The 24,283-nt window shown below is 55.4% G+C and overlaps 9 protein-coding genes across 9 annotated transcripts; 2 read left to right on the top strand and 7 right to left on the bottom strand.

Moving 5' to 3' along the window:
• Positions 1–313: 313 nt before the first annotated feature.
• On the bottom strand, positions 314–1,687 carry BDZ99DRAFT_515491 (uncharacterized protein; the record flags this gene model as incomplete). Its single annotated transcript, XM_033724975.1, has 1 exon — positions 314–1,687. The coding sequence occupies one exon, from the start codon at positions 1,685–1,687 to the stop codon at positions 314–316; it is 1,374 nt and encodes a 457-aa protein (XP_033581677.1).
• A 533-nt stretch (positions 1,688–2,220) lies between these two features.
• Positions 2,221–4,519, bottom strand: BDZ99DRAFT_458705 (cyclohexanone 1,2-monooxygenase). The gene is made up of 6 exons (XM_033718974.1): positions 4,275–4,519; positions 3,845–4,223; positions 3,219–3,784; positions 3,086–3,171; positions 2,477–3,033; positions 2,221–2,394 (listed from the first exon to the last, which is right to left on the bottom strand). Exons 1-5 carry the CDS (start codon positions 4,440–4,442, stop codon positions 2,490–2,492), a joined length of 1,743 nt encoding a protein of 580 aa, XP_033581678.1. The 5' UTR covers positions 4,443–4,519; the 3' UTR covers positions 2,221–2,394; positions 2,477–2,489.
• A 738-nt stretch (positions 4,520–5,257) lies between these two features.
• Positions 5,258–6,418, top strand: BDZ99DRAFT_379369 (glycerate dehydrogenase; the record flags this gene model as incomplete). The annotated part of the gene is made up of 1 exon (XM_033715148.1): positions 5,258–6,418. The coding sequence occupies one exon, from the start codon at positions 5,258–5,260 to the stop codon at positions 6,416–6,418; it is 1,161 nt and encodes a 386-aa protein (XP_033581679.1).
• A 638-nt stretch (positions 6,419–7,056) lies between these two features.
• BDZ99DRAFT_515494 (uncharacterized protein) lies at positions 7,057–8,272 on the bottom strand (the record flags this gene model as incomplete). The annotated part of the gene is made up of 2 exons (XM_033724976.1): positions 7,057–7,230; positions 7,367–8,272. 2 exons carry the CDS (start codon positions 8,270–8,272, stop codon positions 7,057–7,059), a joined length of 1,080 nt encoding a protein of 359 aa, XP_033581680.1.
• A 688-nt stretch (positions 8,273–8,960) lies between these two features.
• On the top strand, positions 8,961–11,492 carry BDZ99DRAFT_472106 (uncharacterized protein; the record flags this gene model as incomplete). The annotated part of the gene is made up of 6 exons (XM_033721768.1): positions 8,961–9,040; positions 9,138–9,623; positions 9,782–10,083; positions 10,158–10,524; positions 10,615–11,166; positions 11,201–11,492. The coding sequence occupies 6 exons, from the start codon at positions 8,961–8,963 to the stop codon at positions 11,490–11,492; spliced, it is 2,079 nt and encodes a 692-aa protein (XP_033581681.1).
• A 983-nt stretch (positions 11,493–12,475) lies between these two features.
• Positions 12,476–14,865, bottom strand: BDZ99DRAFT_408068 (uncharacterized protein; the record flags this gene model as incomplete). Its single annotated transcript, XM_033716499.1, has 4 exons — positions 14,765–14,865; positions 13,959–14,711; positions 13,410–13,872; positions 12,476–13,274 (listed from the first exon to the last, which is right to left on the bottom strand). Coding segments are annotated over exons 1-4 (2,067 nt in total), but the record flags the coding sequence as incomplete, so codon positions are not given.
• Positions 14,866–17,249: 2,384 nt separating this feature from the next.
• Positions 17,250–20,096, bottom strand: BDZ99DRAFT_434508 (uncharacterized protein; the record flags this gene model as incomplete). Its single annotated transcript, XM_033717446.1, has 3 exons — positions 17,250–19,483; positions 19,530–19,894; positions 19,949–20,096. The coding sequence occupies 3 exons, from the start codon at positions 20,094–20,096 to the stop codon at positions 17,561–17,563; spliced, it is 2,436 nt and encodes an 811-aa protein (XP_033581683.1). The 3' UTR covers positions 17,250–17,560.
• Positions 20,097–21,209: 1,113 nt separating this feature from the next.
• On the bottom strand, positions 21,210–22,889 carry BDZ99DRAFT_458710 (uncharacterized protein). Its single transcript, XM_033718975.1, has one exon. It carries the CDS (start codon positions 22,533–22,535, stop codon positions 21,315–21,317), a length of 1,221 nt encoding a protein of 406 aa, XP_033581684.1. The 5' UTR covers positions 22,536–22,889; the 3' UTR covers positions 21,210–21,314.
• Positions 22,890–23,290: 401 nt separating this feature from the next.
• Positions 23,291–24,171, bottom strand: BDZ99DRAFT_183611 (cmp/dcmp deaminase, zinc-binding protein). The gene is made up of 2 exons (XM_033713072.1): positions 23,953–24,171; positions 23,291–23,888 (listed from the first exon to the last, which is right to left on the bottom strand). The coding sequence occupies exons 1-2, from the start codon at positions 24,019–24,021 to the stop codon at positions 23,421–23,423; spliced, it is 537 nt and encodes a 178-aa protein (XP_033581685.1). The 5' UTR covers positions 24,022–24,171; the 3' UTR covers positions 23,291–23,420.
• Between the last annotated feature and the right edge of the window lie 112 nt (positions 24,172–24,283).

Genomic DNA, 24,283 nt, shown 5'->3' on the forward strand with positions numbered 1-24,283 from the left:
ACAGTGAAGCCGGAGCAGTGTTATGTCAGAGTACCCAAGCCCATGACCTAGTAATATGTGCAGATTGAAGGCGTGAGCTATTGCTCAAACTTCCTCATCATGCGTCAAATCACTACATGCAGTAGCAGAAGAGTATAACCATATCTATCACACGGTGGCATATAAGAACTCAAACATGAATCATAGTCTCCTTTCGATTTCAGGGTATAGCTACCAGAACTAGCTACCAAAGCCAGTTCAACTCTCACATCGTCCTTAGACGTATCATCCAGAACAACTGCATCCAAGGCCCAAAGAGCCACCCAGAGCCCACCTACTTATGGCTCAAAGACCGCATCAACTTGCTGACAGCCCGCTTGAACCTCCCCTCCCTCTCCACAAGTATACCCGCATTCATCCACTCCTCCTGATCCTGCTCCGCCTCCCACTCCGCAAACACCACACTCTTGACCACCACCTTCGACTTCCTTGACGGCGACTCCTCCCCCACCCTCCCCCACTCCTCCGCGTGCCTCGAACCCGCCTCCGCCGCCTTTGGCGCACACATCTTCTCCAACGTCTTCATCACCTCCTCCGCCGCATGGTCGCTCGGCATGCGCGCGCGCCTCATCGCGCTGAACCGCGGCGGCGCAACCCCAGGCGTCGACATATCCAGCCCCGCCTCACGCCGCGCATCCTGCTCCAGCGCGTCCTTGCGAAACTGCACGCTCCGCTTGCAGGCGCAGCGCTCGTCGGGTTCCATGTAGCAGCCAGGCTGGCAGAGGCACAGCGCGTGGCAGTCGCAGTCCGGGGAGCGGGTGGCCTCGCCGCTGAGGCGCTTCTCTTCGCCAACGAGGCTGCGGTACTTCCAGTTGACCTCGGCGCGGATCATGGCGACGGAGCGGGTGGTGAGGTCCCAGATGCCGGCGAAGGCGTCGTCGGTGAGGCGGCCGCGGACGCGGAAGCGGGCGCGGTTGATGGCCGTGGTCTGCGGGGAGTTGTCATTGGGGTCGAAGCTCGGAGAGAGGGTGATGGCTTGGGCGTGCTTGATGCGGTTGTAGACGACGGCTTTGTCAAGGGCGTGCATCAGGGCCGGGTCGGTGAGTTTGGTCCAGGCTTTAGCGAGGAAGTCGTAGAGCATGCGGATGGTGAAGGGAACGGTCGCGTCTTTGAGCTTGGGACCGAGGTAGTGCAGGATGCGGAGCTGGAGGATGGGGTGCTTCATGAACAGCTGGAAGTGTGTGTGGAGGTGTTGAATTTTGGCGATGGCGAGGTACCAGACGTCTTCGAAGTCGCTGAGGGGACGCTCGGTGGTGGAGGCGGTGATGGAGCGGAGGGCACGCTGGCTTGGGTGGTTGACGTCGTTGCGGTGCTTGGGAGTGACGGGTCCTGGGCAGAGCTTGCCAGCCTGGAGGCGGTCGAGGAGGTACTTGAGAGTGATGGCATCTTCTTCCTTCTCTTGCTTGATGAGAGCGGCGCTGTTGGTCTCGTGGAGGACTAGGTAGTTCGCAATCTTGATGATGCGTTGTTTCGCTAGGGACTCATGCTGTGCTGGTTCCCTTCGGAATTCTGCTGGAGAGGAAATCTCGGGGAGAGATGGCAATTCCGGCTCTGAAATGGAGTCCCTGGTTCCACTACCAGATCCCTTGGACATCAAGGAGGTTGCGCTCTCGGAGCCCGTAGTGGAGGACCTGCTGTAGGAGGACATGATGCGAAGGATGGATTTGGTGATAAAGAGCAAGAAAGACGCTTTTGAAAGAAGCACTAGGCAGCGCTGATGGGAGAATGCGGTACAAACTGAGCTTTCGCCGTTGTCGATGGACGTATTTCTGCGGAATGAATTCGAATTGGAAGAGCGTGCTGGCCGAGCTGCAGAAATCTCTCAATTGGCGTCGGATGCTGCTTTGGCGGGAGAAGCGCTGAGCAACGCTGATGTGCGAACAAGAAAGAAGGAGCTCTCGCTGTTAGAGGTGCGAGAATGAAGGATGGAAGAGAAGGTAGTGAGGAGAGGAGAAGGGTTTGAGGATGAGTGGGAGATGGGTCCGCCTCAATACCGCTGAAAAATTCTTATTGTGCGTTTGCAAATGATTTTAAGACGGAGGCGGGTGAAGCGAAGAAGTGAAATCTCATTTCAGACCGCACTCAACGGCATCGTCCCTGTAGCTGCGACTTCACATAAGCTAGAGATCCTAGATACCGTCACACAGCTGCACGCGATTTTTTAGTATATTCACATTTAGACACGTGCGATATGTGGGAATATTTTGCTATCGTGAGGTCTTGGCTGGGTGGCTGGGAGGAGTTTCGGGGTACTTTGGACGGTGGCGTCAAAAACGTCAACGTCCTGGGTGTGACGTAACCATCTTTACTCAATTTCGTAATTGCCCTGGATTATGCGCGCTGTGTGCACACGGAACTGGCCTAGATACTGAATTAGTGCTCAAAGTCTTAGCACATATCAACAACGCCACGTGACCTTCAGAAAGAATCTAAGAAATTGATAGGATACCTCAACGCCATTTCACCAGCTCCTTCGCACTCGCAACGATATGCTTCACGCCATCCTCCACAGCATCGCGATCCACCACGCCCGTCGCAATCAGCCCACTACTTACCAGCAACCCCACCGCCGCCGTACGCGCAACCAGCCCCAACGGTGACGGACTCCACGGCTTGACTTCTTTCCCGGTTTTCGCTTCTGTGTACACAAAGTCCTGCTTCTTGTAGAAGATACTGCGCCACCAGTACAGGAACTGCCAGTCGGGGTACATCATGATATTCATGCCGGTCTTCGGGTCTATGGCCCAGTTAGTGCAACCGGAGGACCAGACCAGCTTCTTGCATTCGAGTTGGGTCCAGGCGCTGTCGAGACGGGCAGCTTCGGGCTTGACGTCGATGACTGATGGGACTGGGCTGAACAGCGAGAGAGATGGGAGGATGGAGCGGTTGCGGTAAGATGGGAGGGTCTTGATAATGGGCTCGATGAGGCTGAGGGTGAAGTTGATTTGGCACTCGACAGTGTAAATGACGGAGAGATGACCGGTGGTGGTGTTACTAGGTACCCTGTTGAGTAAGAGCTTCGGAACAGTATGGAAGGAGGACTTACGGGCCCATCATGATGAAGAAGTTGGGGAAACCAGGCACACATGTACCGAAGTATGCCTGTGCAACGCCTTCGGTCTCGGAGTCCCACTGGAGCCTGGTTAGCGCAGAAAGAGAGGGAGATGTAAGTTTCCTACGTGTTTGTTCAGACTGATACCGTTCTTGCCTCTTATATCCATAGGGAACAGCAATTGACTCGTAGCAAATCCGATTGCAAGAACAATCGCATCAGCTTTGACCTCTCTTCCAGACTCCGTCCGTACGCCACTGGGGATGATCTCCTTTATCGGATCAGTAGCCACGAGTTCTACGTTTGGTCGATGAAGACAAGCTAGATAATCGGTATCCAACACCTTCCTCTTGCACCCAATCTCAGTCTTTGGGATGAGCACATCCCAGTATTTCCTGGGGGCTACTCTCTTCACGTACTCCTTGTTGGTTTTGACGAGATCTGCTCGTATATTACGTCCGCTCTGGATATTGAAGCCGGTGAAGTCCTTCTCCATATCCCAATAGAGCTTCGCACGGTACAGGCGCATGGCTAGCGGCACGTAACGCATGAAGTTCTTAAAGGTCGAAGAGTAGTACGGGTTCTCTCGTTCCGACAGCCAATGGGATTGACGGGCAAACTGAGTGAGTTTCTTGGTTGCCCTTGGACCACCGCTCATGATGGGCACGAATTGCGTCGCCGAACATCCGTTTCCTAGCATCTCTATCAGCATCTGCAATCCGCAAAATTACACGAAAAAGAAGGAATTCTTACCAATAACCACGACATCCTTATTCTGCCAATCAAACCTGTGATCCCACTTCGCAGAGTGGAAAATTGGTCCCTCAAAGGTTTCAGCTCCAGGCGTATCACACTCTTTTGGCACCGACAGCGCACCAACCGCAGAAATGACGATCTTGGCACGACGTGTGATAGTCTGTTTGGTCTTCTGGTCCTTGATAGTAACAGTCCAAGTCTCACTCGACTCGTCCCAGATAGCCTTCTCGACGAAAGAATGGAAACGGACGTTCTCGAGGATCCTGTACTGCTCAGCTATGGATCGGAAGTACTGTTGGATCTCGGGGCGCATAGAGTATTTCCGTGTCCAGTCAGGGTTGAGCGCAAATGAGTAAGAGTAGAAATGAGACGCCACCTAAAGCCTATCAGTAAATAGTTCGGAAAGAAAAGTGAAGAGAAACTCTACATCACATCCACATCCAGGATACGTATTCGCCAACCACGTTCCCCCAACGTCTTCCGACTTCTCGATGATCTCGAAGTCGCGAACGCCAAACTTCCTGATGAGCTGGACAGCCAGGCCTAAGCCCGACATGCCGCCCCCAATAATAAGAACTTCGGTATCAAAAGACATCTTGGCTTGTTTTGTGAGGTGTTGAGGAAGACAAGGAGAGTGAGGAGGTAGGACACGATGTTTAAGGAGGTACGAGGTAGATAAGAGCAGTGAGGTACCCAAAGGGTGCAACCAGCTTTGACGCGTGATGCATTCCTATTGTAGAAACCACGAATCACGGACGAATAGAAGCTGCGGCTCAAGCAAGTGTGGGGTTGTGTAGGCTCCCCACAGTCACGATGATGAGACGACGTTGGAGAAGGGTGAAATTAGGGAAGGTAAGCCGAGATGCCCCGCTGGTTTGGCCAAACGGCGTAGCTGAGCCGACTTTCTGTGGAGACTTTAAATGAGTAAAACGCTTACCTTTGTAATATTAAATGATTGATGTCTCTTCATTCGTCGAATTGATTTAAATCTTTGAAGTGTGAGCAAGAGGGTGCAGGTCACGTGGTGTATAAAACTCGGAACAGCCAACCTCAGAATCACTCGTCAACCAGCATTCTAGACAATCCAACCACAATGGCTTGGAGAACTTTGAAACGAAACACGGAAGTGCCGTTTCATCATCCCGACGCCTTGAATATCAGTCTCTAGATCCTAGCCGCAGATCTAGAGCCCCTCACGTGGAGATACGCCCTGCGCTTACGGATATAAACTTACCCAGCTAGATATGAACACCAACCCTCGCAATCACGAATCCCACTATGTCACAATCCTCACTCTCTTCTCAACGCATGATCCACAGACTCGCCCTCCTCACGCGAACCCTCGAGCAGCCTCGGAAACCTACCCTCACAACCACAAGTACACCCTTCCCCACTCAAAGCCTCCGCAAGATGTCCACCACCTCCTCCTCTTCCCCGCCGAAAATGGCCATCCTAGACGACTACCACTCCCTCGCCGCCCCCCACTTCTCCCACATCCCCGCCTCCACCCTGTCCGTAACCCGCCTGGACCCCCTCCCCCCGCTCACTCCCTCCACCCTCCCGCAGTACACCAAAGCCCTGCACCCCTACACCATCTTCTCCACCATGCGCGAGCGCACCGCGCTCCCGCGCGCCCTGCTCGCCTCGCTCCCCAACCTGCGCCTCGTCCTGGGCACCGGCTCGCAGTTCGAGACCTTCGACCGCGCGGCCATGGCAGAGCTCGGCATCGCGCTCGTCGCGGCCCCCGCGCAGGGCCGCGTCGACGGGACGGGCAAGTGGCGCGGGCGCGGGCTGGTCGGGTCGGCGAAGAACGGCGGCGGGCACCCGACGACGCAGCACGCGTGGGCGCTGATCCTGGCGCTGGCGCGGAACGTGGCGGGGGACGATGCGGTGGTCAAGGGGAAGACGAGGGCGGGAGGGGTGGCGCAGGGCGGGTGGCAGACGACGCTCGCGACGGGGCTGCAGGGCCTTACGCTCGGGGTGGTTGGGCTGGGGCGGCTGGGCGCGGCGGTGGCGCGGGTTGGGGTGCTGGCGTTTGGGATGCGGGTCGTGTGCTGGAGTGAGAATTTGTCGCAGGACAAGGCGGATGGGATGGCGGTGGAGATGGGGTTGCCAGTGGTGGGGGGTGGGTTGGCGGAGGAGGGGGAGAAGACGTTTAGGTTTGTGGGGAAGGAGGAGGTGTTTCAGAGGGCGGATGTGGTAACGCTGCACTATGTTCTCTCGGAGCGATCAAGGGGACTCGTGGGGGAGAAGGAGTTGGCGGCGATGAAGCCGAATGCGTACTTTGTGAATACGTCGAGGGGGCCGTTGGTGGAGGAGAAGGCGTTGTTTGAGACGTTGATGGAGGGGAGGATCAAGGGCGCGGCGTTGGATGTGTTTGATATTGAGCCGTTGCCAGTGGATAGCCCGTGGCGGACGGAGGACTGGGATGAGCCGGGGAAGAGTAGGGTGCTGTTGACACCGCATATGGGTTATGTAGAGGAGGGGACAATAAACACGTGGTATGAGGAGAGTGCGGAGAATTTGGAGAGATGGTTGGATGGGAGGGAGCTACTGCATAGGTTGGTATGAACTAAATAGATTAGGCATAGATGTGTAGATACTAGATAATGGAGCATGATTCTCCTCATAGTTCGGAGTAGAAAGAAGTTAAAGCAATTGCGACTCACAAGCTTTAAGTAAACTGCCAACTTAACTAGATGCGAAAATAAGTGAAATGGGAAAGAAAGGTAAGCTTCCAATCCAGCTCTGACATCTCTACAGAAAAAAGTGACCTGGGCCCCTCCCAACACTACCTATATAGACCTTATTATTTTCAGTGTCAAGTCCCCTTCGGGGGGCTGCGACTTTCGAGCCGCAGTTCAAGGAAAGCCAGACTAGCAATAGCCCAGTGGTTTGATTCCACTAGAAGACGAGACCAGTACCTAGGTACCAGAGACTAAAAATCCCGTGCCCTCGGGGTTTTTGTAGGGCTTCGGCCCGAGTTTTTTGTCCCGGGTTCGAGTCTGACGAAGGTGGGAGTAATTTTACTTTTTGCTATTTGGCTAGAGAATGGTAACAATGCGAATGACATTGACTTATTACGGGGAACGCGCCATGGCAGGAAAGGGATTATGGATGGATATTTGCTTGTATTCCGAGATATGTGGTTAGGCTACCGTCCGCTACTATTATTCGTACAAATATAAACTCCTACAATGTCAACGTTTCTACTCAATATTGACCCCTCGTTGATACGTCGGATCCACCTCAATCACAGCAGGAACAGTGCTACCTCGCGAAGACGGCTGCGGCGGTATCAGTTCTGGGATATGCCAGACGTCCCTATTCCTCTCCTCGAAAACGTCGTTGTCGGGGCCGTTACAGCCTTGGAGTGATAAGAACTGGGACACGTTAGCGACGCCTTGTTTTGTATTCATTGACCTAGAAGACAGAAAGGGGGTTCCAGATTTGATCACGTGACTAGTCATCTTGAATCCATCTATGTGTCAACGAGGAAGGAAGAGCGTGCAGCCGTACCTTAAGTCCCTCCATTCCGCCAATGAACTCCAGATCCTCTTCCTCGATGTCGACATAGCTCTTCAACACCCCCAGCACCTGCAATCCCGTGCGCCCTTTCCACTCGCTTCCTAGGTACCTCCACACGTCCCTGTCGACATTATGGCATTTGCAGACCCAGAGCTCGCGGCAAAGATGATTACAGCTCAGAAGCTTACCAAGCTGCGCGGTGCTAACTTGCGCGCCATCGATTCGTAGAGCTTGCAGCGCAGACGCCCAACTCGCGTCTTCGGCGAGGATATCCCACGCCACACACTCCTCGAGGCGGTGCGCGAGGCGGATGCGGCGCGAAGTTGAGCGTGCGTTGGGGTCCTCTATGCGAAGGGACAGGGTACGGAGAGCTGGCAATGACTTTAGAGCGTGAGCGATGTGGGGAGTCAGGCTCCAGAGCGAGAGGTCTAGGTGACGCAAGGTGGTCTTGTGGCGCGTGAGGACGCTCGAAATTAGGGCGTTGTGGAAAGCCAGAAGGGTTGAGGGGTCGAAAGTATGTGCGTTTGGGATTAAGACGTGGACTGCGTGCGGGCCGGAGCGTAGGATGGAGTCTTCGGCGATGCCCAGGCTAGACTGGGAGCTGCGGCTGCTTCGAGGAATGCTCTCAGTAAAAGAGGCTGAAAGGGCGTTTCGGGCGGAGGCGAATGCGGAAGCGGTATTTTTGGGGGTTGGGAGAGTGGTGGCTCCCAGACGGCTCATGATGCCCCCAATGCGAGTGGTGTGGATGGATAAAGACAGAGTATGCAAGCTGGATGTTGCGAGTGCATGAGAGGCGTGTGAGGTTTCAGAGAACTTCAGGAGTGACGTGATGGGGAGAAAGGAGAGAATATTGACGAGGAGCTCTGGAGGCAGAGCCAAGAGAGGCGAGGATTTCATTGTGATATTGAAGTGTAAAAGGATTGTATTTGCTACCAGATGCACGAAATGCGGGGTTGACAGGAGTTCGCAGCTGTCAACCGTTCGATATCAGGGGGAGTCGCAGCAGCGGTCACACGAGGAACATGGCCGCGTTTTGAAGCCGGCGCACGTCGCTGTTATCAGTAGGCGGGCGCATCTCCACAGCGTCACGACTTCAGCACTCGACGCAGCCACCCGCACAACCTCGCTGTGTTGGGATCGTAGGATCGTATCATGGGCACTGGATCGTCCGCCCCTTGGCTTGGAGGCCGCTGGCACCGTGATGGAGTCGAGCACGAGGGCGGAGCATTCGCTGTTGCGCTGGACATTCAGATGATCATGACGTGGGCGCCCAGACGTGTCCGCCCAGACGTGTCGCTGAGATAACAGGAGTCGGCACCGCAGCAACTGATCCACGGCGTTCTAGAACGTGCCTTGCTAGCCTTATAGGTCGGCGTCGGCGATGCTCGGCAGCCGTGTCGTCTCCAGCGGGCTGGACCTCCGATGAGATGGCGCCAATGCATGATCGAGGCATCCCATACGCAGACGACGGGCGAAATTGGACGGCTTGTTGGCGGAGCATTTTCTGGCTGGGCGTGCAGGACGCGGGCTGCGTCACGGACGAGAATCCCTTCGAGGCCAGCGGTTGAGACACGGCGTCTGCGGCATGGGTGCGGTGAAGGTTGGCCAGCAGACGGGCGCGCGGGCGGCCTGCTCTTATGGCGGCCGTGGTGAGTCGCGGCCGTGGTGAGTCGATGCCGTTGTGCCACGACGAGGTGGATCAGATCCCCCGAGCGTGCGCCCTTTTCTCGAGGCGGGGGGCCCAACCGCCTTGTCTCATCAGCGTTTGCTGCAGACGGCGGCACGCTGCAGAGTCATTCACACGGCGGCTGCACGCTCTCTTCCCGCAGCTCGCTCGATCTGGCCCACGTGGTATTGGGTGGCCGCGTCAGGTGGATGCATGTTGGAATGCAGCAGAAGTGGGCCGTGCGCGGTGGAATATGGCAACCTCCGGCGAGGACTCTCCAGCGCTGCATCCTCCAGCGCTGCATCCTCGCCTCTCTTCACAGAATGGCGTGATGGGGGAAGGTTTGCCGGGCCCGCGCGGCAGATGCCGTCCAGCCACACCACTCAGCGCCATGTCGTGCCGCCTCACCGCCTCACCGCAACACCCTCGTCGCCTACTTTCGGACTCGCGTGCTCTCCGGATCATCTTCAGGGACAACTTTTTCTGCCACGCCAGGGGAGGCCTGCGGGTCACGTCTGCCGAACCGCTGCTCCGGGCTTGTGGCGGACGCTTGACAGGCGTTCGGTCTTGCGGGAGCTACGAGTAAGTCGCCCACCTCTCCGCCTGAACACTGCATTTCTGCGTATACACTTTGTCATGGCCATGGTGTTGCCATCGCGAGCGCGCTCTTAGCCACCACATTGGCTGCTGACTGTGCAAGCTTTTTTCGACGCTATGCAACCACTGGCCTTGCATCACAGTCGCTGCACAACTGAACATGAGCATCACACGCAGCCAGAGGAAATGCGGAAAGATGTGCGCTCCCAATGCACTCTTTCCCATATTCCAACCGTGGTTCCCTTCGCACCAAGTCCAAGTGGCAATAAAGCCTCAGAAAGCGGATACAGGAGACGTCAGGATGAGAGCTACGGCAGATGCCCCTCCATGAGCAGGTTTCTTCGCCTCAAAATGTCTCAATCCGCTGAGGAAGATGCAAAATCCCCTCAATACGTGAATGATGCAAGCAACGTGGCGCGTTCAGAGTTGGCGCATGTGGCGCGAGGTGTATTTATCGGGCTATCTTCCACGCCTGCATGGCCTGGAATCGTCCTGCATGACGCTATTGATCTCTCTCAGGCTTCATCACCTTACCATCTAGACGGGTCCTGCCGCTGCTGCGTCGTCAGCCATTTCCATGTGCAAAGCGACCTGAGATCAGATTGCCGTCCTACTTCAGCTCAAGCTGCCCTGCGCTCGCCACGCGTAATTGGCCAAGTAATGGTCAGCTGTGCAGGCAATCTTTGACGGTCAAGCACTCCAGAAAAACCAAGCGTAACTACTCCGTCCTTACAGAAGAGATCAACGTCATCATTGCTCAATGCTTACCGCCAACGGCAACAGGCCTGTCGGAGTATCCGGTCGTATGGGGGTCCCATACTTGTCGTAGATCTTGTGCGCATCCATCTTCGAGATCAATCTCGATCCCCCTGTACGCGAGACCACAGTAAGTTACGCGCGCTTATCCCCACTGTTTCACTGGCTATTTATCAGATTGTGGTCCTGCCACGCTCTTTTGCCTAGCCACTTCATTTAGCGATCTTGATCGGCTTCATGCATTCGACGGCATTGTAGTTAGCACGGGCTTTGTAAGCTTACGTATGCAGAAATGCTCTAGACGCGCCATCCCAGTTGCATTAGTAGCCGCAGACAGGGGCATCCTCGAGGTAGGATTCCGATACTTGACCCCCACAAGTGTATTTTCGGCTCTATTCCTTTTGCGTTCGAACCGAGTCAAAAGCGTTCCAGCCGAGTCAAAAGCGTTCCAGCCGAGTCAAAAGCGCTCGAGACTAAAACAACCAATACAGTATTCAGCTTGCTGCACGAGGCACATAGGGTTTCGCTTCTCTGTATCCAAGCTATTCTACCGAGGGCCGGTCAGCCCTGGGGTAAAAATTCCCAACGAACGGGACCGCATACCCTCAGAATGCTTCAGATTCTGCCCTTCCAACAAAATGTGCCGAGGCTTCACGCGTTGCCCTAAGCTTTGCTGCGCCGATCTAAGAGGCACCTTCAATTTCGACCTCGTATCGGTGGATGCTGGATATGGACGAGCCCCGACAAGATCGACCACACCCTGGTCTCCGATGTCCGTCTTATCCACAAACCGTTGATCTCTGCAGCCACATTCGTATCGAGGCCGCGCTTCCTTCAAGTAGTAGTGACATAAGGAATCATCCAATCAGCGCTCAGGATCCTAACGTCGAGAGAATCCAGCATGTTCAAAAGTACGGACCTGGTTGGAAGAGTTCTGAGACCTATTTGACCAAGAAGCCAAGGATCCTATTTTTCGTAATACGCATTCCCGTCTTTCTGATTGGGCTGACAGCATGCGCAACGACCAACACCAAGAAACTCACTCCTGCAAAGCCCGGATTCTGGCTAGATTATTCCACCGAAAAGCATGGACAATGACAAGCAACCAAGAAATCTATTCCTCCCCCCTACCTCCCATTCATGATCCCCCTTTTTCCAAGGTAAAAAAAGCAGAGCTAGCCTCCGATGCAATATCCCGATCTACAAACATAACGCCTTCCAAGTAATTTTTTAAACAGTTCAGACAGCCTCCCATACAAAACACGGACAAAAACACAAGGGGAAAATCGCTATCCCTGCTAAGAGGGAACCATGCACCAATACCACGAGGACCATGCGACTAATACGCACAGGACGTTTCTATCTTTGTGTTCAACCGACCTTCATGCGAGCGGGTGGCCAAAAAAAAACCGGCGTGTTCTCCACCATACTCAGCCTCGCGCATCCTTCGCGCCTCCGCCTCATCAGCCGCAACACCAAAACACCGATTGTGCCAGGGAGCTGGGGGCCTGAGCATGCTTATGCGCCACTTGCTTAACGCCTATAACGACGCAGCTCGTGTCTAAAATGGCCAGAAAGTTTCGCCGCTGGCTCCAGTTCTCATCCATCGGTGGTCGGGATCGGCAGATGAGCGGTGTCCTCTTTCAGCCGTCCGAGACACTCCTGGAGGTGATGACCAAAACGTAATCGACTGTTGTTGCGGGATCCATCTGGAGCCCGCACGGTGCCACAGCTGGCAAAGGCTCGATCCTTCTACGCTCTCTCGTCCCAATTGCGGTTGCGGGGCCAGCCCTCTTGATCCTTCTGGTAGCTTTCGTTCTTGATAGCCCGTCAATCCAAGAATACAACTCTTTTCTCGCGACCATCGATGCGTCTCTTTGCTTGATAGTGCAATCCGTCCTGATCTCTCGACCTGCCATAGCCCCAGGCGCATTTCTTCTTGCCCGACCATGCTCACTCACACCCCCCAGCCCAGATCTTTCTCCCAACTCTCTCTCTCTCTCTTTCCTCCTCCCCTAACATCCTCCCACACCACCAAGAAAATCATTGTCATTGGCCCCCCTGAAACCCACCCCCATGATGCTGCTGCTGCTGTTGCTGCGGCGGCCGCGGCGGCTGCTGATGGCCCCTGCGCTCATCCGCGCCCTGCTGCTCCCCCTGAAACCCCATGGCCGCGCCCACTCCAAACGTCTGGAACCGCATGCTCGGGCTCAGCTCATACGGCAGCCCGCTGCCCATGTGCGGCTGCGGCTGCAGATGGTGCCCGTGGCCGCCGTGCGCCTGGTGGTGCTGCGGGTGGTGGCTGAGCGAGCTGCCCGGGCTGGAGTCGTACGCGCCTGTGCTGCCCGCACCCCCCGGGATGGGCGTGGCTTCGTGCGAGGCGGGCGCCGAGGCGGAGTGGGTGCTGTGCGGGGCGGAGGAGTCGTACAGGGACATGTCTTCGATGCGGGAGGAGGGGGGCAGGAGGGAGGAAGGGGGTTGTTGTTGGCCCAAGGGCCCGCCTTGGGCGGAGATCTGCGATTGCAGCTGGCGCATTAGGTCGCCGGAGCTGCCGGGCATGTTGAGGGCTTGCGGCGGGAGCTTGTATTCGGGGATGCTGGCGCTGGAGGAAACAGAGGAGACGGATTGCGGGTGGGGCGGGATATGGAGCGCGGGGTTGGCGTGGATGGGCGGGACGGGGATGTTGAGGTTGGGCAGGACGTCGTTGATTTTGGAGTGCAGGAGGGGCGCATAGCGGGTTTGGCCGTTGCGGAGGGTGGAGATGAGGGCGACGAAGCGGGAGAGGTAGTCGCGGGGCCCCATTGAGAAGGTTGTTGGGGAGAAGGGGATTACAGCGATTACGTCGGTGAGGCAGCAGGAGATATCGAAGAGTTTTTCGATCTGTTAGTGTCAGTCCAGATCTTAACAGGAGTCTGTCGCACTTGTGGTTGAGCTTCTGGAAGGTTGTTTTGGAGAGTCTCGAATGTGATTGGGGACATTGTGAGTGGAATGAAACAGAAACCGCAGTCAACATACGAGTCCTACGCCATGCACCTCCATCGCCTGCTGTGAAATGTGCTGCGTCATGCTAAGCAGATCATTCGAAATCTCAATTGGATATTTGAAGGTCATGCCGGGGTCGGTGGCCAGGCTGCTCACGAAGCCCTGACTGACGCACAGCTGCCATACCACTGCCCTCAGCCATTGCTGCGTAACGCGGAGATCTGCAGCCTGGATTTCCGTACAATCGAGGTACGCGGGAAGCATTTCTTGCAGCTGAACTTGCAGTGAGGCGAGCCATGAGGGGTTAGCGCCACCAGTGCCACTCGGCGTCGTCTTATTCCAAAGTGCGATGAAAGAATCGTCAAAGGGCTTGTAGAGGTCTATGAGCTGCAGAAAGCCGGAGAGGGCCATGCTGTCGGTGGGATCTTCGTCGAGAGAGGGCGGATGTATGGTCGCATGAAGAGTGACAGGACGGTGCTTGTGGAGTGCATATGCCCTGGAGTTTAGTTAGATAACGCGCTTCGATGGGCCACGTGGTGTCTTGATATAGCGGATAGTAAGTGAAGGGCAAGTATCTCGAACCTTTCAGTCATGATTAGAAGCCAGTACAGGCGCCGTCTGTTGGCACATTCGACAGTGTCTGCCGTCTTGTAGGTCCCCTCGTCATGCATACCGATGAGCTGGGCCATAGTCGTCGCCTCTCGCAAGTAGAACCACGCGCTGTTGTCCTTGTCTAGGCAGAAGTAGCTCCCGTAGAAGAAGAAAGAGGTGACGATGGATGTGGTGGAGGGGTCCTCAACGTATTCAAGCCCCTTCCGCACGCGCACAGCTTCCTCGAGCAGAGTGATGCCCAAACTAATGACTGGCATCTGGCTCATTTCCGGATGCATGTGGATGGTTGGAGGCACGCTCATGTTCGACTGGATCATAACATAGGCGCAAAGCGCCACAATCAGACAGTAGGAGCCAGCGTTCTGGTCCATGCTCATGACGGAGTCCTGGAGGCGCTGGCGCTGCAAAATGGGCTGAGAAGGGTACAGGTTCGAGAAGAAGAAGTCGATGCAGCTCTCGACCAGGCCTGGAGGAAGCAGACCGGGGGTGCGAGCAAATGACGCCGGCAGCGGGCGGCCATCGAAGCTCAGGTCGGGGGGATAGCCGCTGGCGAGATGGGACTGCCTCTGGGTCTCTCGCAGCTCAGAGAGGACCTTTGCGCGGCTGCCCTTGGGGCCTTTCTTCTGCGGAATGGCATTGTAGGTGCACGTCAGGCCGGCCGATATGCAGTTCTTGCACGGATTAGTGCCTTCGCCAATGCATCTCACCTTTCGGCGGTGGCAGCTGTGAGCGGGTGAGCAGGGAGGGCTTGGGGGACGAGAACAAGGACAACGCACCTGTCGCAGGCTCGCTTGACGGGAGGGGTGGTGACGGACGAGGTCGACGACATGGCAGCAGAGGGGGGGAGGAGTATCGGGCCCAAATCCCGTCAACAGCATGCAGCGTTGCACGGAACGCATGGCCTCTGAGGGCGCGGGTCAAATAATAGGGCTGGACAGAAGGACAGTGAATGGGGCAAAGAGCACACGAGGCATGATACTGGCCGCGATGAACGGTTTGGCGGACCCACACAACCCTGCCACTCTGCCTAGCATCGCCCTTGGTGCTAGAGGCTAGTGCCAATGCCCTGGACCAGCGTGCTATCCAAGACACGCACCGCACCGCCAGAGCCCTCGCCGCCGTGGCCACAGCGCAGCAGCGCCAGCCGGACGCGGGCCACGGCGGGAGTGAGGCGTTCGGGGGCCAGACTGCAAGCCTACAGCGTTGCGTGCACCGCGGACCGCGGGCCAATCGCAGCCTGCGGAGACCGTTCCTGGGGCCGTCGAAGAGACTGCGAGAGCCGTTGCGCGGTGGAGCGCTGGGAGCTTTGCGTTGCGCATCCCCTCACCGCCCTGGGAGCCCTCATCGATACGTATCCGCGCGCTGCTGCCAGCGGAAGACCCCTCAAAAGGCCGCCATGCGCATCGCGTCTATCACTGTGATGCTCCATCCGCCCGTTGATCCTCGTGCGCGTCCACCGCCACGCCCTCGCCCTCGCCGTGCCTACGTCGCGCCCACGTCGCGCCGCGCCGCGCTCAACGCCTGCCACTGCCAGTGCCCGCAGTGCCCGCAGTGCCCGGCAGACCCCCGCGTCGTCATCTCGTGCTGTCATCGCTGCTGCTGCTGCTGCTGGAGCGCCCCTGGCCCTGAGACCCTGAAACCCTGAGAGCCGCCGGATATCTCCCGAACTCTCAGTCCGCTCTGCCGATCGAAGCCGCAGAGAAGGAAGGCCTGCGAACGATGCGACGAGTATCAAGCAAGGTTCTTGCTAGCTGTGATCCGCCAGTCCCCACGCCGTACCGTGGTTCGCCCGAGAAAGCTGCTGAGATGACGCTGGGAAATGACGCTGGCCGCAGCCATATCGAGCCGTATCGCGGACATGGCGGACCGTCGCCGAGACTCGGGCCTGATGGACGCTAATTAGATCGTTTTTCTCGAGCATCCAGACCTCGACGTGTGTGGGAGACTACGACTTCGGTGCAATTTTCCCGCGTACGTGTCGATGTGATCGGTTTAGCAGATAAGGGGAAGGTGAACCATCTAGCTTTGTGCCCCGGCACCTGCCGTCACCGCCTCTGCGACTCCATTCCAGCGGTCCGGATGGCCGTTTGTCTCTCGGGCTCTGGAGCAGCACTCTTCCGGCAGTTGGTCAAAGTCTCCGTGTGAGGCGCCTCAGGAACCCCGTCGTCGACGGCCTACATGCCATTTTCTGGTTCGGCCGGCCGTGTGAAGCTCAGAGTGTGCCTCGTCTGGGATGCGTCTGCTCCCGCAAGCGCAAACCTTGCTGCCCTCGGGTCCACTGTCCAGCTGCCAGAGCCGAGGGAGCACGGGCGGGCGAAGCGCTGCAGCTGCCCGGTCTGTCGTTTCGTTGAGCTGGTGTGCGCTCGGTGCAGACTCGGTGAAGGCGACGTTGGGATAGACATGTGCTCGCGCAGAAGTGCAGTGAAATAGTTCAGCCGCCTTCGTCATTCGGGTCGGGTGCGAGTCTCGGGTACGAGTCGACTTTGCGGGTGGCGTTAGACATGATGACACTCGCAGGACGTCCGAATAAGGTAGATTATATATACTTGGCCTCCCCTCCTCCGCTGAAGGCCCTTTGTCGGACGCTTTCATCCACCTCTCGCGAATAATGGGGCTTTTGAGTCCTAGTGATGCACTCCACACCCGCGAGAAGTGCCGCGCCGAACCCTAGATCATGCCTCCGAGCTGTCCGGCGGTTTATCCGCGAATTGGGGGTTTTTGATCGCTTCGAGCTGCTGCATTTATCCTGGCTACGAGAGGCGTCGAGACAGACTGCTGTCTTTCGGTGGAAATGGCGCCGAGTACTAGAGAAGGGAGGATAGCGACAGGTCTCGCGGAACTATTGCGGGCTTGTGGCTGTCGCGCCGCCAGGCTTGGAGAGCGCTTCATGGCCGGGACGTCTCGTGCTGGAGTCCAGGGAATAATGGCGCCATCGTGAATGCAAAGCATCTCGCTCGGGAGCGCGCGTGGATCTCCCGCCGCCTGCGCGTTAAATGCCCGATGTGCGTTCCCGGTCGTCTCGGGGGCCGATGAACCATACAATCGACGGCGGCTACGGGGAGGGTGTTCCAAGGCCCAGGGCCCGGCTGTGCGGCACCGGTCGGTTATAGTTGGAGGGTTCATACCTAGACATCATGACTTTGTGTTGGCGACGATTGGTGAAGAGGCATCGGGAAGGATCACGCCGCCTCGCCATCACCCCAGAAGCCTTGGAAGACGCAAGAAGCCGCCAAGAGACGGCATGCAGTCCGCTGATGCGCTCGCGTATCGCCCATATCGGATGTCGAGCTTGCAAATGATTCGTCAAGATTTGTACATATCTACGGAGGCATGTATGTCCACCCCGGCTACAACCTTTTCTCAACCTCGGTGGGAAAAGCAAGGCTGGCCATCCAGAGAAAAGTCCAGCCATAGACAGAGAACCCCCAAACGCCTTGCTCCCATATGCATGCCATACACCTATCGTGATCCCGGACACCTCCACAATACCTTGCGGAAAACAACTAACCCCAATCAACAATACCCGTGGCCTTTTTTGATACAAACATAGACAGTTACAGTGAGAGCAAAGCCTAAGAGAACTCGACACGGCTGCCGCTCCCCCTTGCCAGCTTCGCCTGTGCCCTCTCTGCCCGCCGTCTCCTACGATTGCTCTCGTAATTGCTAACGTCTGTTTCCGTCCCATACGTTTGCGTTCCTGGTGGGCTGCTCACCCCACTCGCAGCTGCCGCCGGAATGGGAGGAGGGGGAGGCGGTATGAACATCTCCTGAGAAGCATGTGACATTTGTGGTGGAGGAGGTATCGGGGGAGGACCTGGTATTGTCGGCTCGGGCATGCGGATAGGCGCTTGCTGCTGCTGCTGTTGTTGCTGCTCTTGTCGAGCCTGTGCTGTTTCCATTGCCTCGGTGCGCCGCCACCGCTCATCACCAGTATTACTCAACGAGCTCACGCTGCCAGCCCTATTATTCCTTCGCTTTCGCTCTCGTTCTGCCGCCGCTTCTTCTTCACCTAAGCGTCTCAAAGTCACGTGCCGTCCATCGTTGTGCATCTTGACCTTTACCGACACTGGTGGAGATGCGACGCTTCCGCTGTTGCTGCTTCGTCGTCGGCTTTCATTACGGCCTGGACGAGACGATGATGCTACGGCCGCCCCTGCAAGTCCGGCAGCTCCAGCAGCTAGTGCGGCATCGCGGCCAGCATGGTGGCGGTGGTGACGGCCACCACCTGCTGATGTGTAGGCCTCCGACCCTGAATCGTGAAGAATCGCCTGGGGATCATGAGGTGCTGGTGGCATGGCTAAGCCTCCTGAGGACATTTGGGGGTTCGTGACATTGGTCCTGCTCCCCGGGAAGTTCATAGGCGGTGGTGGAAGGGTGTGTCGTGAGAGTGCTGGATTAGTCCCGGTGATGTCTGTGTAGTCACCCACCGAGGATTCTGGGGGTGGAGGCCGACTGCCTCTTCGGCTGCCTCTTCGAGCAGGGGCGCCGTCTCCGGTATAGTGTCTCCGATTACTGTTTGCTCGAGCTATGCGTTCTTTTTCAATCTCCTCTTGTCTCATAGCTTCAACTCTCTCCTCGTCTCTCTTGTTCTTCCGCTGGTTCCACTTGTGTCTAGCAAAGCCAAGCACACCGAGACCAAGGATACCGTTCCTCAAGCCATGACCGCCACTATCAGCGGCACCGCCGTCATGCCGAGCGTCTTCGCCACTGAAACTGGTCCTGCTGTCGTAGGAATCGAACGAGGCTTCGCTTCTTCGCGGCCGGTGAGTCTGTCGAAGTGGGCTTCCAGTCAACACAGCAGGCGGGATGTTGCTATGTTCTTCGAATCTGCGTCGCCTATCGTTCGCGGGCGATTCCGGAGGTAGGCCCTCTTCGATCCTGCTCAAATCGGTTTGACTGACGGAATGGTTTCCGCCAAGTGGTCGACCGTAGCTTACGTCGCTCAAGTGGTCATCATCGCGTTTCTTGCGTCCCATAAGACCCCTCACGGCTGCAATCGCACCACCAGCTGCAGCAGCTCCCAAGATACGATCTCTCCATGTTCGTTTCCCGTTACGATGGCCGTCTTCAGCATACTTTTCCTCGTCCACGAAAGACTCGGAGTGGCGAGAACTGCGATGAGAGCCAATGACGTCCGGCCTGCTATGGCCAGGTCGAGTACGACTGCGACTGCGACTACGACTTCGAGATCTTCTCCTCAATGCTGCCAAACCAGCTCCAAGAGCACCGGCTCCAGCTAAAGCCTTGAGGCCGCGGTGCTTTCCGTGACGACTCCGCTCCGTCCGCTCCGTTCGTTCGCTGATATAGGTTCCACGGTCATTAAAGCCGATTTCGGGTTGATTTCGGTAGGTAAGAATGAAGTAGACAGCAAGTAAGACGAATCCCCAGATGGCGTAGAGAATGAACAGGGTTTTTGGCGACCCATAGAGAGTTAGCCCTAAGGCTACTTGTATGACACCGAGAATTGCAATTGCGCGACCAAACCATTGATGAAGCTGAAGAGTTAGCTTGCAGTTTATAACTGCGGGATATATTTCTTACCATTAGTTTGAGAGGTATCTTGGTACGATTTTTTCCCTTCTCACTCCTATGAATACAACCGCCTGCAAATGCCTGAATGAGAATTAAAGTGTAAATTGCAACACCAATGCCATGGTGGGGATTTGTCAAGCTCCTCTTCAGCCCAACCGCTTGAAAGCCCAATATAAATACCACAGTCGACAAAGCTACTGTAAGAATTTGTAGCCAAATATGTAGTCGTAGAGCTAAGCGTGGATTGCGATGGTAGAATCGAGCGATGAATATGGCGGCTGGTATAACGCCTAGGAAAGTGATGGCTGCGACGATAGCGTGACCCTTGATTATGTTATGATAGCCGGGCATGTTCTTGAATCGATTCCCCATGCCTGAATCCTAGCGTTAGCTTCACAATTTCGATATATAGGCAGGGCGGGACCGACCATTGTATTGTGTTGTCGCGAGGTTCAAGCCTTGCAGATTGGGCAGCAAGAAGGTGTTTCTTGACGAATCCCAGGTTCCGTCTCCCACGTACATAGTGTCGGATGCGTAGACACTACTTCCGGGGGCTGATAGTGCTGGGTTTGCCATAGTTGCGAGTTGAGTTGATTTTATCTACAGCTGATAAACGAATGCGGCCAGTCGGATGTAGTCCTCGAGCTCGAGAAAGATGGGAAAAGAATACGCCGATTATAATGTCGGAGTCGAAAAGTATCCGCAGAGAAATAATGGTCGTAACGTCGTCTCAGTAATGTGAACCGTCCTGTCTCTGGCGCTGGTGATGTGCTGGCGGTGTTTGCAGGGCGAACGAGCTATCCACAAATGCTGTCAGCACTGGATGCAGAGCATGCCCGGCGAGGCGGACAGCTCGAATTGCGTGGTTCAGTCCTCTAGAGATGCGCGACTGCGTGGTGGCCGGGGCGAGAGATGCTCAGAGACGTAGAGGGTTGAGAGATGGTGGTGCAGGCAAGGGCAGGCTCAAAAGCTGCGTGTGGAGCCGGTGAGAGGCGACCGAAGTGGTGTGCGCTAAAATGGCTGCTTGTTTACGTCCCGCGGGGCAACGCAATCGATAACCCCCACACCAACCCGAGGCCTCGATCTTCAGCTCGCCCTCTTCATCATGATGTTCTTCACCGTCTGAATAGTGTTACTCAGTGCTCGAGTATCAGTCGAGTCCACCTGACTCTGGACTCTCATCGAGTCTCGATGATGCACGTGGTCCTTTTCCCCTTCGGACGATATGGCTCCACAACGCCACATCATTGACTCGAAACATCAGTGACCCAGGGAGACAATGGCATTGTCTTCTACTCGCATTAACCTATTCATCAATTTCCCCATCGTTCTGAGCATCTTCGCCTCGAAAGCCAGGCTCTGCTCCTAGATAGAACTTCTACCGTGCATGCTACAAAGGCATGCCTTCCAAGTGCATATGCATGCAGCTCGAGCAAGCTGACAGCTCATCTCTGCCATGCTATTGGTCAGCCCAGTCTTGCGTTCGCTCGTTTTCAGCTCTACATGGGTATGGCGTACGCAATCAACGTCGTTACTGCATACTTCAGATGCATCTAGTAGCCCTCTTCTTCTCTGGGGAGACTTTGTTTTCTAGGCGTCGTATGCAAATGAATTACTATTAGTTATTCCGAGGTTTCTTACTACAGGAGTGCCAATACTTTTTGTGGTCCAATTCTGGAAGCCGCATAGTAGGAAGTCGTACAAACGGTATTAATTAAAGCTCTACTCCAGTCTAATGTCTATTTCTATATGCAACCATGAGTCTATCGGGATTCCGCAATGCAATATCAAAATCTAAGATGCGGCCTCCTCCGCCCTCAACTGCACCGCCTCTGCTGCCTTTCTCTCCTCTTCCGCCCTCACCCACCGACGGAATGCAATCGTCAACAAGCTCCCCGACGCTATCTGGAACCCCTGGAAAATGACCATGGGAATCTGTAATCTGCTCTGATGGATCTTGCTCAATCCAACATACATGACCGTGCTCAACGGAACGCCCATCGCAGGCGTCTTGGCCGGACAGCAGTAGCAACACGCTATCACATCCGCCTTCGGCAGCCAGAATATTGAAGTCGCAAGAGTGATGCCCTGCCAGAGGAACACAAATACAATGGAGATGAAGACGATAAAGATCATGTTCGAGGGTTTGGCGCTTTCAAAGGCGCCGCTACCGAAGGCTTGGTCGAAGGTTTGCCAAATGATTATCAGTAGAGACACTGAGCTCACTTTACTCAACTTCCACGTCGTGAACACGGTCTTGCACTGCTTCGGGAAGACGTTCTGCACCACCTGTCCGACGACCATGGGAAGGAAAAGCGAGAGACCTAGTTGTTTGAAGACGCGCCGGTAGATTTCGCTGTAGTTGTTCGCCCCGGCCGGTAGGACGTCTGTGTACCATGCTCCGGTTGACGTATACATGGACACTAACGCTGGCGTCAGGAATGGCCCGAGGAAGTTGCCCAGCGTGGATTGCACGACCGTCAGCGCTGTGTTGCCGTGCGCTTGCCGCGTCATGACCACATTCGAGGATATTGTCGTTGGCACACAGCCCATGAAAATTAGCCCGATGAGGAACCAGGGATCCATGAATCTGGAGTTCGTTGCGCACAAGCTCACGACTGCGAACGTGGTCGCTGAGGTCATGAGGAAGCATTGGACCTGAACGTAGATGTGCAATCGCCAGCGGGAGTAGTTGTCGATCAGGACGCGAGTAGGCAGCGTACAGCCTGTGATGAAGAAGATAATGGAGACGCACAGGTAAGTGACTATTGTTTCCTTGAGATGTTGTTGCGACTCTGGGACCTGGGCTTGGGATGAGATTGCTATGAGGCAGGCGAGAGCGACAAGAAACCATTGGTCCTTGATGAGCCATAGTAGGGAACCAAGCCATTTCTTGGGACCAGTCTGTTCGCGCTCCTTGGATGCAATCTGATTCTCGAGTTTCGAAGTTTTGGGCTCTGGCTCTGGATCCGTGTTCTGCTGCATTCCTGCATTTTCTATATCTCCCTTCTCCATGCTTGATCGAGGGGACTTTACCGATGATAATCCGGATGTGTGGCCTTTCTCGAGGTCCTGGCCTTGGATTTCGAGTTCGTGACTCATCGTCACGTCAAACGCTCCTCAATTGTCTCGGAATATTAAAGCAGTGATCATGAAGGTAAATACAGTCGAAGTATGTATAACTCGAGTGATGTGTCGCGAGTGACGTGTCGCGAGTGACAAAGGTGGTATGAGGTTAATAAGTATGTTATCTAGCAGCTTTTTTCTAGATAACGTCTAATAGAAAGAACGATCAATCTCTTATTTGACTGCGATAGGAGGCAATGCTGCGATAGACAATGTGAGAAAGCAAGAGATCGGCGCCTCTCCTGCACTTGCATGTCCGGGATGAGGGAGTTGATGAGGTGTATTAATTCTGCCTAGGGAAGTGATGAAGAGCAAAAGTCTGCCGCGACAGCGATTCATGATGCAAAGACGTAAGATGAGGCGTCAATGTCGATTCTTGCCCTGCCGAGAGCCGATCGGGTGCGCCCGATGTCGCGTGGATCGGGAATAAGAAAGTGAAGCGAAAAGGGAGTTCCGCGGCCGATACAAAACAACTATTACCTATCATACTATTGAGAATGTGTTTCAGCATCATTGAGGACAGGCAAGCCTTCGAAAATTCCCGTCCTCCAATGCCACTGTGTTCGTCCGTTGCTAAGTTAAGGACAATTTGGGGATGCAATTACTCCTTAATGACAGAGTCTAGGAGGGTGTGTTTTGCCAAGCTCGTAATTTAAGCTATTCATTATTTTTCAGCATATATTGAACGCCCATTGCTCAGAGCGACATGATTGTTGTGAAGCGTATTTTTGTTTTACACCATCTACCACCTACACGCTTCCAAGTATAACCCACTCACTTCTTCCCCCTGAGCGGTCCCCAATACTTATCGCTCTGCGTCGCAACCTTCTCCTCCCACCCCTCAACCGGGCCTACGACCTTGATATCCTTCTGACCGCGTGCGAACAACTCCCGACACGGCAGCGCCAGCGTCATGTTCTCCTCGTTCCCCTTGCCGGTCAGCTTCGCCAGCGTCTCCTCGCTCGCCGCATACACCAGCCGCCCAATGTTGGCCCAATACATCGTGCCCGCGCACATCGCACAAGGCTCCCACGTCGACACTAGCGTACACTGCCAAAGGTAGTCTTGGCAGAAGTGCAGTGCGGACAGGCGCGCGATGGAGGCCTCGGCGTGCTCCACGTGCGAGATGGAGAAGTGGGTGAGGAGGACGGTGGTATGGTCAGGACCAAGGAGCACTGCCCCAAATGGGCGTTTGCCTTGCGCTTGTCCGCGCTCTTGAGTTGCGAGACACGCGGAGAGGGCCTGTGGTTTATATTGCGATGAGTGGGCGAACCAGAGATATATTAGGTAAAGAGATGGAGCTTACAGTGCTGATCTGGTCTGCTGTAGGCTCGGAAGGACGGTCCGGGAAGAGAGGGTGCTTAGATGTTGCCATATTGCTCGAATATGTCGAGAAGTGAAGCAAGAAAGATACAGCTGTAAATCGTGATAGTGCGATTGGGTGGCTCTATCAATTGTTTGCCGGAAGCACGCTTCCATTGGGTCACCCCCACCTTCGTGTACTCACATTCTTTAGGAATTCAGCTAAGCTTCATCACCACCTAAAGCTGTAGTAAGTTCGACATTAACTTTCGAAGCTTAGATCAATGGAACTTTGAAAGGTTACTTGTCGTTTTTGCGTGTTCGTTCACATGGAT

This window comes from Mytilinidion resinicola, assembly GCF_010093595.1.
Source record: "Mytilinidion resinicola strain CBS 304.34 unplaced genomic scaffold BDZ99scaffold_3, whole genome shotgun sequence".
NCBI lineage: Eukaryota > Fungi > Ascomycota > Dothideomycetes > Mytilinidiales > Mytilinidiaceae > Mytilinidion > Mytilinidion resinicola.

Excerpts from the sequence above, each read along its gene's own strand:
- BDZ99DRAFT_458705 (XM_033718974.1), bottom strand. The coding sequence starts at position 4,442 with ATGTCTTTTGATACCGAAGTTCTTATTATTGGGGGCGGCATGTCGGGC. Across the intron at positions 4,224-4,274 it reads ATCCTGGATGTGGATGTGAT|GTGGCGTCTCATTTCTACTC; the intron begins GTAGAGTTTCTC and ends GATAGGCTTTAG. Across the intron at positions 3,172-3,218 it reads GTATCAGTCTGAACAAACAC|TGGGACTCCGAGACCGAAGG; the intron begins GTAGGAAACTTA and ends ACCAGGCTCCAG.
- BDZ99DRAFT_458710 (XM_033718975.1), bottom strand. The coding sequence starts at position 22,535 with ATGGAGAAGGGAGATATAGAAAATGCAGGAATGCAGCAGAACACGGAT.
- BDZ99DRAFT_183611 (XM_033713072.1), bottom strand. The coding sequence starts at position 24,021 with ATGGCAACATCTAAGCACCCTCTCTTCCCGGACCGTCCTTCCGAGCCT. Across the intron at positions 23,889-23,952 it reads CAGCAGACCAGATCAGCACT|GCCCTCTCCGCGTGTCTCGC; the intron begins GTAAGCTCCATC and ends TATAAACCACAG.